The sequence below is a fragment of the Pan paniscus genome, chromosome 18 (genome assembly GCF_029289425.2).
Source record: "Pan paniscus chromosome 18, NHGRI_mPanPan1-v2.0_pri, whole genome shotgun sequence".
Lineage (NCBI taxonomy): Eukaryota > Metazoa > Chordata > Mammalia > Primates > Hominidae > Pan > Pan paniscus.
The window spans coordinates 21,886,124-21,901,046 of NC_073267.2; the positions used below are offsets into that span (position 1 = coordinate 21,886,124).

At 37.8% G+C, this 14,923-nt stretch overlaps 1 protein-coding gene across 1 annotated transcript in view; it reads right to left on the bottom strand.

The window, feature by feature from the left end:
* LOC100972336 (acyl-CoA synthetase medium chain family member 1) overlaps window positions 1-14,923 on the bottom strand; it is a 64,929-nt gene that overhangs the window by 46,271 nt on the left and 3,735 nt on the right. The window contains exons 2-4 of the mRNA XM_063598071.1: window positions 13,109-13,229; window positions 7,786-7,926; window positions 6,057-6,265 (exon numbers count right to left, since the gene is read on the bottom strand). Coding sequence (XP_063454141.1) covers window positions 6,057-6,265; window positions 7,786-7,926; window positions 13,109-13,152 — 394 coding nt within the window. The 5' untranslated portion in view covers window positions 13,153-13,229. The remainder of the gene's footprint in view (window positions 1-6,056; window positions 6,266-7,785; window positions 7,927-13,108; window positions 13,230-14,923) is intronic.

A 14,923-nucleotide genomic window follows, 5' to 3' on the forward strand; every position in this document is an offset into this window, starting at 1 on the left:
TAAAATACTATATATACACACACAAACACACATGTGAAGAGCTCTAATTAATTGGCTTTAAAAAGTGCTTAAATCAGATACTAAACAAAAAAAACTAGTCAAATGCTTTTTCAAGTTCATGTGACTTAAGTAAAATCTTTACTAAATAAGATTTTATTTTAGTAAGGATCTAGCCAGCTTTAAAATTATTGGTAAAATAATATCAGCAATGTCTTTAGAATTGTTAGAATTTTTTTGCATCTATTGATCAAATGGTTTCATGTTTATTCCCACAGAATACTATTAGATTTGCCGTAAGTGCTATAAACTATAAAATCCAGCCCAAGACAGAGTGATCTTTGATTGTATATGCTTATGAAATATTGTTAGCTTAAATGAAAACAGCTAAATACTGAAATATTGGTATAAATATCCTTAAAACTAACCATAAGTTTTATTACTTAAGTAAACACCTCAAATTCACAGCTATAAAAATCATTAATAGAAAAATAACTTAAAACATTGGCTATCACTTTTTTGCAAATAACCTAGGTAAACTACTAAATTAATCAGGTAAATGTAATGGAATAAATGCTTGTAAACACACTTGTCATAATTTGGGATTTAAGGTTATTATTTGATATTAAGTTTCTGGGTAATTTCCAATTTAAGAAATTTTTTAACGTTCTTATTAAGGTAAAATATCTTTGTCTAATTAAAACCTTATTTAAGGGTTATATATGAAACAAGGTAAACCAGGAAATGAGAGCAATATAAAGAAAGTTATAAAAATAAAGAGGTATTTTTGACAAAAAAATTTAAAAAGACTTAAAGAAAAGATATTTTATATAAGAAAGAATCTTGTATGGTAAATTTTTGTCCTAAAATAAAAATGATGGGATTACACAAGAAAGAGGGATATTTTAAAAAATGATAAAGGGGATATCACCGCTGATCCCACAGAAATACAAACTACCATCAGAGAATACTATAAACCCCTCTACACAAATAAACTAGAAAATCTAGAAGAAATGGATAAACTCCTGGACACAAACACCCTCCCAAGACTAAACCAGGAAGAAGTTGAATCCCTGAATAGACCAATAACAGGCTCTGAAATTGAGGCAATAAATAATAGCCTACCAACCAAAAAAGGCCCAGGACCAGACAGATTCACAGCCGAATTCTGCCAGAAGTACAAGGAGGAGCTGATACCATTCCTTCTGAAACTATTCCAATCAACAGAAAAAGAGGGAATCCTCCCTAACTCATTTTATGAGGCCAACATCATCCTGATACCAAAGCCTGGCAGAGACACAACAAAAGAAGAGAATTTTAGACCAATATCCCTGATGAACATCGATGTAAAAATGCTGAAGAAAATACTGGCAAACTGAATCCAGCAGCACATCAAAAAGCTTATCCACCCTGATCAAGTGGGCTTCATCCCTGGGATGCAAGACTGGTTCAACATATGCAAATCTATAAACATAATCCAGCATATAAACAGAAACAAATATAAAAATCACATGATTATCTCAATAGATGCAGAAAAGGCCTTTAACAAAATTCAACAGCCCCTCATGTTAAAAACTCTCAATAAATTAGGTATTGATGGGACATATCTCAAAATAATAAGAGCCATTTATGACAAACCCACAGCCAATATCATACTGAATGGGCAAAAACTGGAAGCATTCCCTTTGAAAACTGGCACAAGACAGGGATGCCCTCTCTTATCAGTCCTATTCAACATAGTGTTGGAAGTTCTGGCCAGGGCAATCAGCCAGGAGAAAGAAATAAAGGCTATTCAATTAGGAAAAGAGGAAGCCAAATTGTCCCTGTTTGCAGATGACATGATTGTATATTTAGAAAACCCCATCATCTCCACCCAAAATCTCCTTAAGCTGATAAGCAACTTCAGCAAAGTCTCAGGATACAAAATCAATCTGCAAAAATCACAAGCATTCTTATACACCAATAACAGACAAACAGAGAGCCAAATCATGAGTGAACTCCCATTCACAATTGCTTCAAAGAGAATAAAATACCTAGGAATCCAACTTACAAGGGATGTGAAGGACCTCTTCAAGGAGAACTACAAACCACTGCTCAACAAAATAAAAGAGGACACAAACAAATGGAAGAACATTCCATGCTCATGAGTAGGAAGAATCAATATCGTGAAAATGGCCATACTGCCCAAGGTAATTTATAGATTCAATGCCATCCCCATCAAGCTACCAATGACTTTCTTCACAGAATTGGAAAAAACTACTTCAAAGTTCATATGGAACCAAAAGAGAGCCCGCATCGCCAAGTCAATCCTAAGCCAAAAGAACAAAGCTGGAGGCATCACACTACCTGACTTCAAACTATACTACAAGGCTACAGTAACCAAAACAGCATGGTACTGGTACCAAAACAGAAATATAGATCAATGGAACAGAACAGAGCCCTCAGAAATAACGCCGCTTACCTACAACTATCTGATCTTTGACAAACCTGAGAAAAACAAGCAATGGGGAAAGGATTCCCTATTTAATAAATGGTGCTGGGAAAACTGGCTAGCCATATGTAGAAAGCTGAAACTGGATCCCTTCCTTACACCTTATACAAAAATCAATTCAAGATGGATTAAAGATTTAAACGTTAGACCTAAAACCATAAAAACCCTAGAAGAAAACCTAGGCATTACCATTCAGGACATAGGCGTGGGCAAGGACTTCATGTCCAAAACACCAAAAGCAATGGCAACAAAAGCCAAAATTGACAAATGGGATCTAATTAAACTAAAGAGCTTCTGCACAGCAAAAGAAACTACCATCAGAGTGAACAGGCAACCTACAACATGGGAGAAAATTTTCGCAACCTACTCATCTGACAAAGGGCTAATATCCAGAATCTACCGTGAACTCAAACAAATTTACAAGAAAAAAACAAACAACCCCATCAAAAAGTGGGCGAAGGACATGAACAGGCACTTCTCAAAAGAAGACATTTATGCAGCCAAAAAACACATGAAAAAATGCTCATCATCACTGGCCATCAGAGAAATGCAAATCAAAACCACTATGAGATATCATCTCACACCAGTTAGAATGGCAATCATTAAAAAGTCAGGAAACAACAGGTGCTGGAGAGGATGTGGAGAAATAGGAACACTTTTACACTGTTGGTGGGACTGTAAACTAGTTCAACCATTGTGGAAGTCAGTGTGGCGATTCCTCAGGGATCTAGAACTAGAAATACCATTTGACCCAGCCATCCCATTACTGGGTATATACCCAAATGACTATAAATCATGCTGCTATAAAGACACATGCACACGTATGTTTATTGCGGCATTATTCACAATAGCAAAGACTTGGAACCAACCCAAATGTCCAACAATGATAGACTGGATTAAGAAAATGTGGCACATATACACCATGGAATACTATGCAGCCATAAAAAATGATGAGTTCATATCCTTTGTAGGGACATGGATGAAATTGGAAACCATCATTCTCAGTAAACTATCGCAAGAACAAAAAACCAAACACCGCATATTCTCACTCATAGGTGGGAACTGAACAATGAGATCACATGGACACAGGAAGGGGAATATCATACTCTGGGGACTGTGGTGGGGAGGGGGGAGGGGGGAGGGATAGCATTGGGAGATATACCTAATGCTAGATGACGAGTTAGTGGGTGCAGCGCACCAGCATGGCACATGTATACATATGTAACTAACCTGCACAATGTGCACATGTACCCTAAAACTTAAAGTATAATAAAAAATAAAAAAAAAAGAAAAAAATAATAAATAAAAATAAAAAAAATTAAAAAAAAAAGAAATGCAAATTAGTTTAGCCACTGTGGAAAGCAATTTGAAAATTCCTCAACAAACTTAGAACTACCGTTTGACCCAGCAATCCCATTACTGGGTATATATCCAAAGGAAAATAAATGGTTCTACCAAGAAGACACAGAGGCTCATATGTTATTGGCAGTGCTATTCACAATAGCAAAGACATCGAATTGACCTAGATGTCCATCAATGGTGGACTGGTATAAAGAAAATGTGCTACATATACACCATGCAATACTACACAGCCATAAAGAAGAATGAAATCATGTCTTTGGCAGCAACATGGATGAAGCTGGAGGCTGTTATCCTATGTAAATTTATGCAGGAGTAAAAAACCAAACATCATTTTTTTCTCACTTATAAGTGGGAGCTAAACATTGAATACACATGGACATAAAGTTGGAAACAATAGATGCTGGGGATAACAATAGACACTATGAGAAGGGAGAGACAGGGAGGGGGTCGTGGGCTGAAAAACTTATTCGGTACTATATGCACTACCTGGGTCATGAGAATATTCTTACTCCAAACCTCAGAATCATGCAATATACTCATGTAATGAATCTGCACATGCACACTCTGAATCAAAAATTTAAAAGACTTTTTGTTTTAGTCTTCAATAAGATGGACTAATACAATATATAAATTAAAAATTATTATGAATAATTCATAAAAATAGTAAGTGGGAAATAGTAATGCAAATGCTTTTTTGGTAAATTTGTAGAATTTTAAACTTTAAGCATTTACTAAGGCTTAATATACATAAAGACCTTTTGGGACACTCTCTATAGCAGCGGAAGAATTAAGCATGAGGATGGGAAGGGTGGTCAGTCTTGTTTGTGGTGCTTTAAGTCTCAGGTGCAGAATGTGGTACAGAAAATAATGATGGTGACACAGGAGGAGGCATTGATATAGAGGTAGGGAATGAGATATGGGAAGTGCAGTTTGATGTTCTGGAGGAATGATCAGATGGGCTTTACCAACTAGCAGGTTGGAAATGTTTTGCTAGCCTGGGAGAATCAGCTTGGACCGAGAAGACTAGACCCTAGGTACAGTCCTGACAGCCACCTGCATTGATGTGCTTGCTGAGAAAAATGGAGGTGAAGGAAATTGCTTAGAAAGAAGAACAGTAAGGGCAGACCACTGGAGGACTGCAGTATTCAGGAGCAGGCTAGGTGAAGCAGAGGTGGCTGCAGCAAATGGAGGATGTTCTTTGGTGAAGTTTGGTATTAAGGTGGAAAAGATGGGTTGACCCAGTGTGTAGCAGGTTCAAAGGAAGGCATTTTAGGATAAGTACACTGAATATGTTTATGGACTGAGGGTGTAAAACTAGCGAAAAGTGAGAGACTGAAAATACAGGAGAAAATGCATAGTAGATTAAAGATTAATAAAGAAATGCTGTTTATCCAAGGCCAGGAGACAGAACTCTGCAGTGGTTGTGCAGAGTGGGTGGATTTTGAGAGGTGGAGGGCAAGGTCTGCCTCTGAGAGGGAAAGCAAGGGTGTGAGTGGAGACATAAAGAAAATGTTGGGGTGAAGGGACATAGACAGAAAGAGTTCATGCAGGTGACTTGAATTGTCATCATGATGTACTCATCATAAAAATAGCAGCAGCTCCCACTGATAGAGTGTTTTCTAGGTGCTAATGTCAGGGTTAAGTACTTTACACATATCGCCTCTATCATCTCATTAATATTACCTAAGACTTTATGAGGTAGTAATTATTAAAAGACCTATTTTGCAGATAAGGAAACTGATGCTCAGAGTGGTATGTAACCTGCTAGTTAATTTCAAAGGTGGGATAAGAAGCTAGATCTTTCATAGTCCAAGGGCTGTTTTTAAACATTTCATCATACTGAGTAAGAAAACACACACACACACACACACACACACACACACACACACACACACACACCCCAGCTGCTTGGCCCTGGCAGCATCAGGGTCCAGGATCTGGGAGACTTGGACTTGTTGTGCTTGCTTTAATTTTTCAAAATGCACATCCTGGGTCCCAAGTCTACAAAGACTGATCTACAGGTCTGAAGGATCGCCCAGTAATACACATTTTCTTCAAGGTCACATTTTGATGTGACTCGGGTATAGTGACTCAGATTCAGTGCGTCACACTTTGAGAAGCCCAGGCTCAGGATCATCTTAGGCTCATGGGCTTCTTTGCTTAATAAAATATTTTTTTAGCAAGGTCCAGCTTTCGGCCTGAAAACATGGATTTTTTCTGGAATTTTGCTGATAGGGGAAGGTGAGTCTTCTTACCTGTATGATGACCTTGGTGTCAAACTGTGGCAGATGGTGGATAAAGACTGTACAACCCCCTGTCCATGGTTCTAGCAGGGTCCAAATGGTAGCCACAATCCATCCTGAGTCCGACAGGCACCAGGAGACATCAGATGTCTTCAGGCTCCATAATTCCCTACTAACTCCAAAATGCAGTGGCCTCAGCTGTGTGATCATGGCTGATGTGATGAAGGGCTGTGCACTCTGGTTTTTAGCTACGAACCCACCTTTCTCACTCTCAGTTCATGTGATTTGTGTGGGGCTCCATACCACCCTCAGGCCAGGTCTCAAAGGTGTACTGCCAAATATTTCCCAATTACGTACAACTGAAACTGGTTCAATCATGCTACCTCTCTTGAACTGATTCTCCTCCAGTGTTCTCTGTAACCAGACATGTCATCCCTATCCATGAAGCTGTCCAAGCCCCAAACTTTGGCATCAACCTTGACCTCCTCCCATCTCCCATGTTTAACCAGCAGATCTGGTCCACTCTATTTCCTGAAATCTCAACTGTGTTAATTTCCATCATATGTCTAGTACCTGATCCATGCCACTACTAGCTTGCACCTGGATTAGACTAGGAGCCTTTAACTGGTCTTCCCTACCTCTATTCTAATTTTCTCCAATCCATCCTGCATCCTGCAGCCATGATGATCTTATCAAAATACAAATTTGATCAGATCTCCTCCTCCCTAAAAAACTTTCAATATCTCCCCGTTGTTTTCCTAATAAAGTCCAAAATCTACTACAAGGTCTGCAAATCCCTGCACGGTCTGAGTCCTGCTCATTTTTCCAATTGTTCCCATTGGTCCTTCACCCTACACCCTGAGCACCAGATATTCCCAAGTCTCTGTAGTTCTATGAATACTACTTTTTATATCTTTGTGTCTTTGCACATATTATTCCACCCGCACAGAAGCTCTCCCTTCTCTCACCTCCATTCCTCCCTGGGTTTTGCTACTCAACTGTCATCATTAGTGTAAATACCCACTGCCCCTCTTCGGTTTAATACAAAAAGACATCTGTGCTCCATATTCTGTTTAATATGTTAATACATTAAAAAATATAAAGAATTTGGTCCATTCTGAATATTACTAGTTGGAGATGAGAAGGTGTAGAGAAGGAGAGGTTTGGTTTGCAGGTGATTAAATAATTAACCCAAGGGTAGAGCTTTGCCCTCATAGGGGTGATGGCTTGGCATAGCTTGGTTCCAGATATTTTCTTCCCTAGAAGTGAATAATTGAGGAACCCTAAGTCTGATTTGCCCATAATAGGGGAGAGGTGAGGCTCTGTCATCTCAGGTCACCCTGCTAGAATATTCTGTCTTTCCCTACAAAATTATGGAACCACTGTCAGGCTTATCATGTGTGTGGCTTCTGGAATGTCTACTGTCTCTACCCACATTTCCTCCACATCTCCTATGAAGATGCTCTGGTAAAACCTAAATGTGCCTCCTTTGTCACTCTCAGGCCTCTGTCAGCAAACATTTAGGATTCCCAGCCTTCACCTCTCAGACCCTGAGAGGTCTGAACAAAAGAAAGTGGAAGGGAAAAGGAGTATGTAGTCACTTCTACTTCCAGTTCCTTTCCCAAGACACACACACACACAAACTTTGCCCACATCTGGATCCAGCCTCTATGTCGGTGCCCTCTTTCCTACCTTCCTGGGAAGGAGGGTTGTAAGGCCAACCCATGGGAGTGTTTTGCCATCTTGGGGAAGCCTGTGGTCCCACTGGTGAAGAAGATGACCATTGGGTCCAAGGTCTTTGACTTAATACAGGTGTGTTCTGGGGATGCTGATCTGCAAAGGGGTTCAAGACAAAAGGAAAAAAGTCATGATTGCTGTTTCTTCATCTTCTGGGAATGCAAAAGAAACATAAGGCACGGACAGGAAACTGGGAGTTTGCAACACTAGAGGAAAACTGGCTCTCCCGGAGTTAGGCATCACACTGACTTGATGGGTGATTCGGACATGGGGACCAGCATTTTTTTATTTGAAAAATTAGTAAAATACAATGAATCTTAAGTAATTTAATCTTAAGTAATTTAAGTAATGAATCTTAAGTAATTTAATGAATTCATTAAGTAATTTAATGAACATTTAAATAGCACTTGCTATGTTCCAGGCAATGCTCTCAATGATTTACAAATATGAACCATTCAGTACTCAGAGCAACCCTAGGAGATGAGTACTACTCTAATCATGCCCATTTTGCAGGTAAGGAAACTGAGACTCAGAGAGGTTAGGTAATTTGCTTGGTAATATACAGCTAGCAAATGGCAGAGCCAGGATTCAAACTCAGTCTGCATCCTAGTCTGTGCCCTTAACCAGACTGCTAAGCTTGTTTTTTAAAATTAAATTCTGTGACCTTGGTGATGAGGGGTGGGGAAGAGAAAGAGAGAAAGGGGGAGAGTAAAAAAAGTATATTTAGTTGAGCATGCTGGTGGGCGCTTATAGTCCCAGCTACTCGGGAGGCTGAGCCAGGAGATTAGTTGTGAACCTGGGAGGCCGAGCTTGCAGTGAGCCGAGATCACACCACTACACTCCAGCCTGGGTGACAGAGCAAAACTCCATCTCAAAAAAAAAATATATATATATATATATAAAAAACATATTTATATATTATATATCATATATTAAATTTATATATAAAATTATATATAAATATATAAAATATATACTTTTATGTCATATATAATATATACTAACATGTCATATATAAATATAATTATAGGATATATAATTTATATATAAGTATATATAATATATATTATATAGTATATATTGTATATAATTTATATATAAGTATATATAAATATATATACATATACATGTATATGTAAGCATATGTAAGTTATATATATTTATGCTTACAAATTATGCTTATATATAAATTATGTACAAAATATGTATAATATATAAAAATATAAATATATATGTAATATATAATATATAAATATAAATATATATAATATATAATATAAATATAAATATATATAAAACATATATATAAATATATAAAAACATTTATATATTATATCTCATATACAAAATTTATATATAAAATTATACATGAATATATAAAATATATACTTATATGTCATATATAATATATATACTTACATGTCATATATACATATAATTATATGATATATATACTTATATATAAATTATACTTATATATAAATTTACATATTATATATATATTATATATAAAATTACTGCGATCAATGTACCTCTGCCCTAGCATGAGCTTGAGATGGCAGATAAGATCTGTGGTTCCCTCAGTCTCTCTTGTTTCTCAGGAGCTTCCCCTGGACTGAGAGGGCCTTGGGCCTACTACAATTGTAAATGCAAGGCTTCTATGGTGTTCAAAGCAACTGCAAATAATCCCAACACGAGAGGAAACACTAGGTCTGCTGGTCTTGCTGTGAAATGGTATCATACTGACTTTGGGAAATTCGAGGGATTTTTCAAGAGTACTCTGTTTTAATTAAATTCTCTGACATTAGACTACAGCATAAGATGTGACTTTGCTGTAATGTTTGCCTTTTGGGGTTGAAATAAAGAGCTTTACCCAAACTGAATCTTAAGTTTCATTGTCATGATATAGTTTCAGAAAATGAATTTTTGTCTACTTATGCAAAGTTTGTCCTCTCAATGGGAATAATTTGTGCCAATCAGAAAGGACAAAAAATTAAACCAGGCTCAATGGGGAAAGAATGCTTCACTATGATGTCCAGGTAGGTTGAGAAAATATCTGACCGGTTCAATAAAGCAGAAAGAACGTTTTACAGTTTTCTGCTATTCACTGTACAACTATTCACAACCTGCTTTCATTTTGTGAAAAGAAAATTTTAAGAAAATCAATTGTTTCTTTCATTCTAGATTATAGATGAAAATGGCAATGTTCTACCACCCGGCAAAGAAGGGGAAATTGCCCTCAGACTAAAGTCTACACGGCCCTTCTGTTTCTTCTCTGAATATGTGATATGAAGATAGAAAGTGCTAGTCATGTCTTAATACAGACTTTGGTCCAAATTTCATTTCCACCATGTCTTGCTATGTAACCTCAGGCAAGCAACAAAATCTATTTCATCAGTAGGAAAATGCAGAGACTATCACCTATCACCTGAGTACTATAAAGATGAAATTCCAAATGTAACAAACTGGTTGCAGTGGTTATCCTCAGAAAGGAAAACTGGACAGGGTAGGATAGGGGTGCAGTTGGGGGGTGCTAGAGGTGGAAGAGGGGCTTTTTATTATACTATTTGGGACCTTTTATATCTTATACTAGGAACTACCTTTTTTAAAAAATTAATTTCCAGCCAGGAACAGTGGCTCATGCCTGTAATTGCAACATTTTGGGAGGCTGAGGTGGGAGGGTGGCTTGGGCCCAAGAGTTCAAGACCAGCCTGGGAAACATAGTGAGACCCCGTCTCTACAAAAACATAAAACAATTAGCCAGGTGTGGTGGCACATGCCTGTGGTCCCAGCTACTCAGAAGGCTGAGACGAAAGGATTGCTACAGCCTGGGAGGTCAAGGCTGCAGTGAGCTACGATCAAGCCAATGCAGTCCAGCATGGGCAACAGAAAGAGACTCTGTCTCAAAATATAAAATAAATAATTTCCTTTAGAAGTACAATTTGTAATGTACTTGTCACTTAATGAGTGTTATACCCATTTCTGTTCTGACCAAACTAATCCCCAAATGTCATCTTTGATTGCTAGGACAGTCCAGAGAAAACTGCTGCCACGGTAAGGGGAGATTTTTATGTCACTGGAGACAGAGGAATGATGGACAGTGATGGGTATTTCTGGTTTGTTGGCAGAGCTGATGATGTCATTATTTCCTCTGGGTTTGTAGATTTGCCACTCTTAAGAGGCAAGGATTGACAGGGAGGGAGCTCTCCTACTGGAGGATGTGGTGGTCAAAGGCTTCTTTTCCTTTTCAGGTACCGTATTGGGCCATTTGAAGTGGAGAGTGCGCTTGCTGAGCATCCAGCAGTTGTCAAATCAGCTGTTGTCAGTAGTCCATATCCAATTTGTGGAGAGGTAGATGAATATCATTAATTAAAGTAGCAACTTTATATTTTTGAGTTCTGTCCATTTGACCATGGTAAAGGCTGAACCAAAAGTGGTCATTTAATTCTCACTATGAGGCATGCATTTGGCCAAAATATAAACCAGGCAACCAACTTTACAATAAGTCGTGTCCCAAAGGGGAGCTATTAGGATTCTTTTGAAGGCAAGTGACAGAAACTCAACTCAAACTGCCTTAAGTTAAAAAAAAAAAAAAAAAGACATTTGGCTCATATAAATGACAAGTATTCAAGTACAGCCACATCCAAGGGTTCATGTAAGGTTGGCAAGTCTTAGTCTCTTTCCATTTTTGGCTCTGCTGTTCTTTATGCTGGCTCCATTTGAGCAAGTTCTTCCTATTTGATAGCAATCAACTCCAGACTTACACAGGTTAACAATCCTCCACCCCTCCAGGAAAGGACAGAGCTCTGTTTTCAGTCATTTCAAGTAACTCTCAGGACTGCATTTGCCTACCTTAGATCACATCTCTCACCAATGTGGTTCAGGGAATGATATATGCTGATCGGCCAGACTTGGATCATATGTCTATCATTGGAGGTAGGGGTTGGTGTCAATCCCACCAGAGAGGATAGGGTAATACTCTATAGGAAAAACTACAGTAGCTACTAAAAAGGGGGAACAGATACTGCATAAGCATATGCAGATTTCACTGAATAGGCAGCAGATTTCACTGAATGGACAACTGTCATGGAACTCAGAATACATTTTCTCACAGAAACAAGGCAAATAGAAAATTGTGGCCAGTTTCCCAAACAAGTCTCATGAGCCTGTTTAGGACCAATGGGAAGGAAACTCTGGCAATGACAATAATAGTCTTAATTCTAGGAAGAAGCCCAATTTTCCTAATTTCCTTTCCTCATGGAAGTTTCCTACAGACACAGCAAGTGACAAAATTTCAAAAGTTTGTCTCTCAGCATCCTCCCACATCTGTACCTCCCTCTCACACACCAGTGAGCCTCTGCAGTGACACTATGGGTCCCCTACTCTTACCTCTTATACCCCCTCCACTCCCATTTATTCCATTCTCAGAAATAGTTTCCTCCTGCTGCCATGTTCTCATCCTCTCAATATAAATGATTTCAGCTGAAGAGCAGAAGTAACCACCAATTAGAATCAATGTATGAACAATGAATAATATAAATTATGCTTACTAACCTCAGTAATTATCTAATTGGTAGGTTTTAAACAGTATTACAAAGAGAAGCAAACAATATGAGGCAAAAAAACGACCTTATAGAGATAGATCAATCTTTCCTGAGAGTTTTTTGTTTCATTTTGTTTTGTTTTGAGATGGAGACTTGCTGTGTCACCCAGGCAAAAAGCAGGAGTGCAGTGGTGCAGTTATAGCTCACTGCAACCTCAAACTGCTGGGTTCAAGCATCCTCCCGCCTCAGCCTCCTGAGTCGCTAGGACTACACATGTGCATTATCGTGCCCTGGCTAATTTTTTCTTTTTAGTCTTTATAGAGATGGGGTCTCACTATGTTGACCAGGCTGGTTTCAAACTCCTGAGCTTAAACTATCCTTCTACCTTGGCCTCCCAATGTTGTGGGATTATAGGTGTAAGCCACTACACTCGGCCCCTCCTTGAGATTTGATCTCCCAGGATACACAGTCCTTCCTCCATTGAGACTCTTCAAACTCCCTTGAAACCACATATTGTCTGGGAGCTCCATTTGTCCCCCTGCTACATGCTTCTAGTGGTATAGACTCGAAGGAGTAAGTGGTCATCTATAAAGCAAAGACTGCCTGTGAAATAAATGGGATCACTCTGAAATGTTAAATACATGTGTGACCTGTAAATAGAACTTAGCTTTCTTGAACCACTGCACTCCTCATACTCACAAACCATTTACCTGGAATTATTCTCAAAACCTCACTTTGTAATTGTATCCAAGCTTTGTTCAGAAGCAATCTCTGGCATTTGCAGTCATCATTCAGACTGCTATTAACAAACAGTAAGTACCTATGTTCGGCATTGGTTGCAGATCCTTGATGTGTCTGAAAAACAGAGCAAGATAAATTATCTGTTGCAGGTGGTGAAAGCTTTTGTTGTCTTAGCTCCATCCTGTAAGTCCTACAGCCCAGAGAAATTAACTCTTGAGTTTCAGGATCATGTGAAAAAAATCAACTGCACCTTACAAATATCCAAGAAAGTAAGTATTTTGTCCAAAAGTTAAGTTTGGATGTTACCAAACTAAGACCTAAGCTAAAACGTAGATTTTACTGGATTTTGACTTTATAGTAGCTCATTATATAGGTAGAGGGCACCTTTTTTTGTTTAGCCCTAAGAACTTGAAAATGTTTTGTTAGAACAGTATAAATGCATTATAAACTAGAGCCTTTAATCAACTCTGCAATACTGAATCACTACTAAGATTCTTTCTAGAAATAATTTGTCCCATTCTGTATAAGAAAAGCACAGTGGCCAAGAATGGCCAACTGCCTTGTTTTTAGGGACAGCACTTGACTCATCTATCCTAGGACTCTTGGCCCTAATACCCATATAAATTCAAAGAACATACCTGTATGTTATCAAGGGACCCCATTAATATTCAGAAAGAATACCCAAAGAAACCATGAAATCTTTCCTGAAACTTTCATCAAATAAGGATTTAAGAAAAATACTATATAAAGACATGACGATGGCCCTGTAGTTTCCTTCTAACTATGGAATTGGTTGATACTGACTGATCCTCTGCATGAAATTTCTATTTTAGTTAGCATCATTTCAGTCAAAAGGTAGTAAATTTCAACCTAAGAACTATTCAACAATTTCTCCATTACATTCACTAAATTAATGAACTTTTGACTTTCAGAAAGGCTATTTGAGGACATTTTAAAATACAGTAGTAGTCTTATTTTGACAGAAGAGAATAAAAAGAGGATTTTTATGGTCAAGTCAGGGCAGAAAACTGTATATATTCCAAATTATGCCTAAAAAATCTTCTCCAATCTCCAGGGTCCAGCTCTGCAAAGACAAGAACTAAGTGTTCTTTTTGCATTTAGGTGAAGTCTCCACTTTCTAGAACAGTAGAGACCTAGGACTAGTTTGAACTAGGTGAAAGCAATGGGGTAAAGGGATTATTACTTTCTTGTGGCAAAGCATTTAAGTGAATTTGCACTAAAAACCCCGAAGATGGAGCTACACTGTCACCCTTCCTGTACAAACAGAACAGTTTCTGGTGTCTATGAGATTCAATAAGCTTAGGCTAAGACAATCTAGACTTTAAAATTCAGTCTCAGAGTTTCATGCAAGCTCTCTCCTATTGCACTGACAATTGGAAAAAATGGAATCAAATGTCTCATAACGTTTTTCCGTCAATTAGGTGGAATTTGTTCAAGAACTCCCAAAGACAATCATTGGGAGAATCAAACACGTTTTAAGAGACCAAGAATAGGGACGAACATAGCTTGATAAAAAAGCTGAAGGGTTAAGTAGTAATATGATTGCTTTCTCGATTTGTTCCTGATAATTCAGTGACTACTCTCTTAAAATGTTTAAGATCCTTCCTGGTTTAAGTTTTTGTTTTCTACTTAGCTAAAAAATTAAAAAGTAAATAAAAGTCTAAAAATATATGGATGAAAATTGTTTCAATAACCAAACTGACAAAGGTAATGATGGTTTCTAGTGTTTAAAATTGCAGGAGTCATATGATTACTTCGAAAAAGAAAGTGCACAATGAATCTGTATT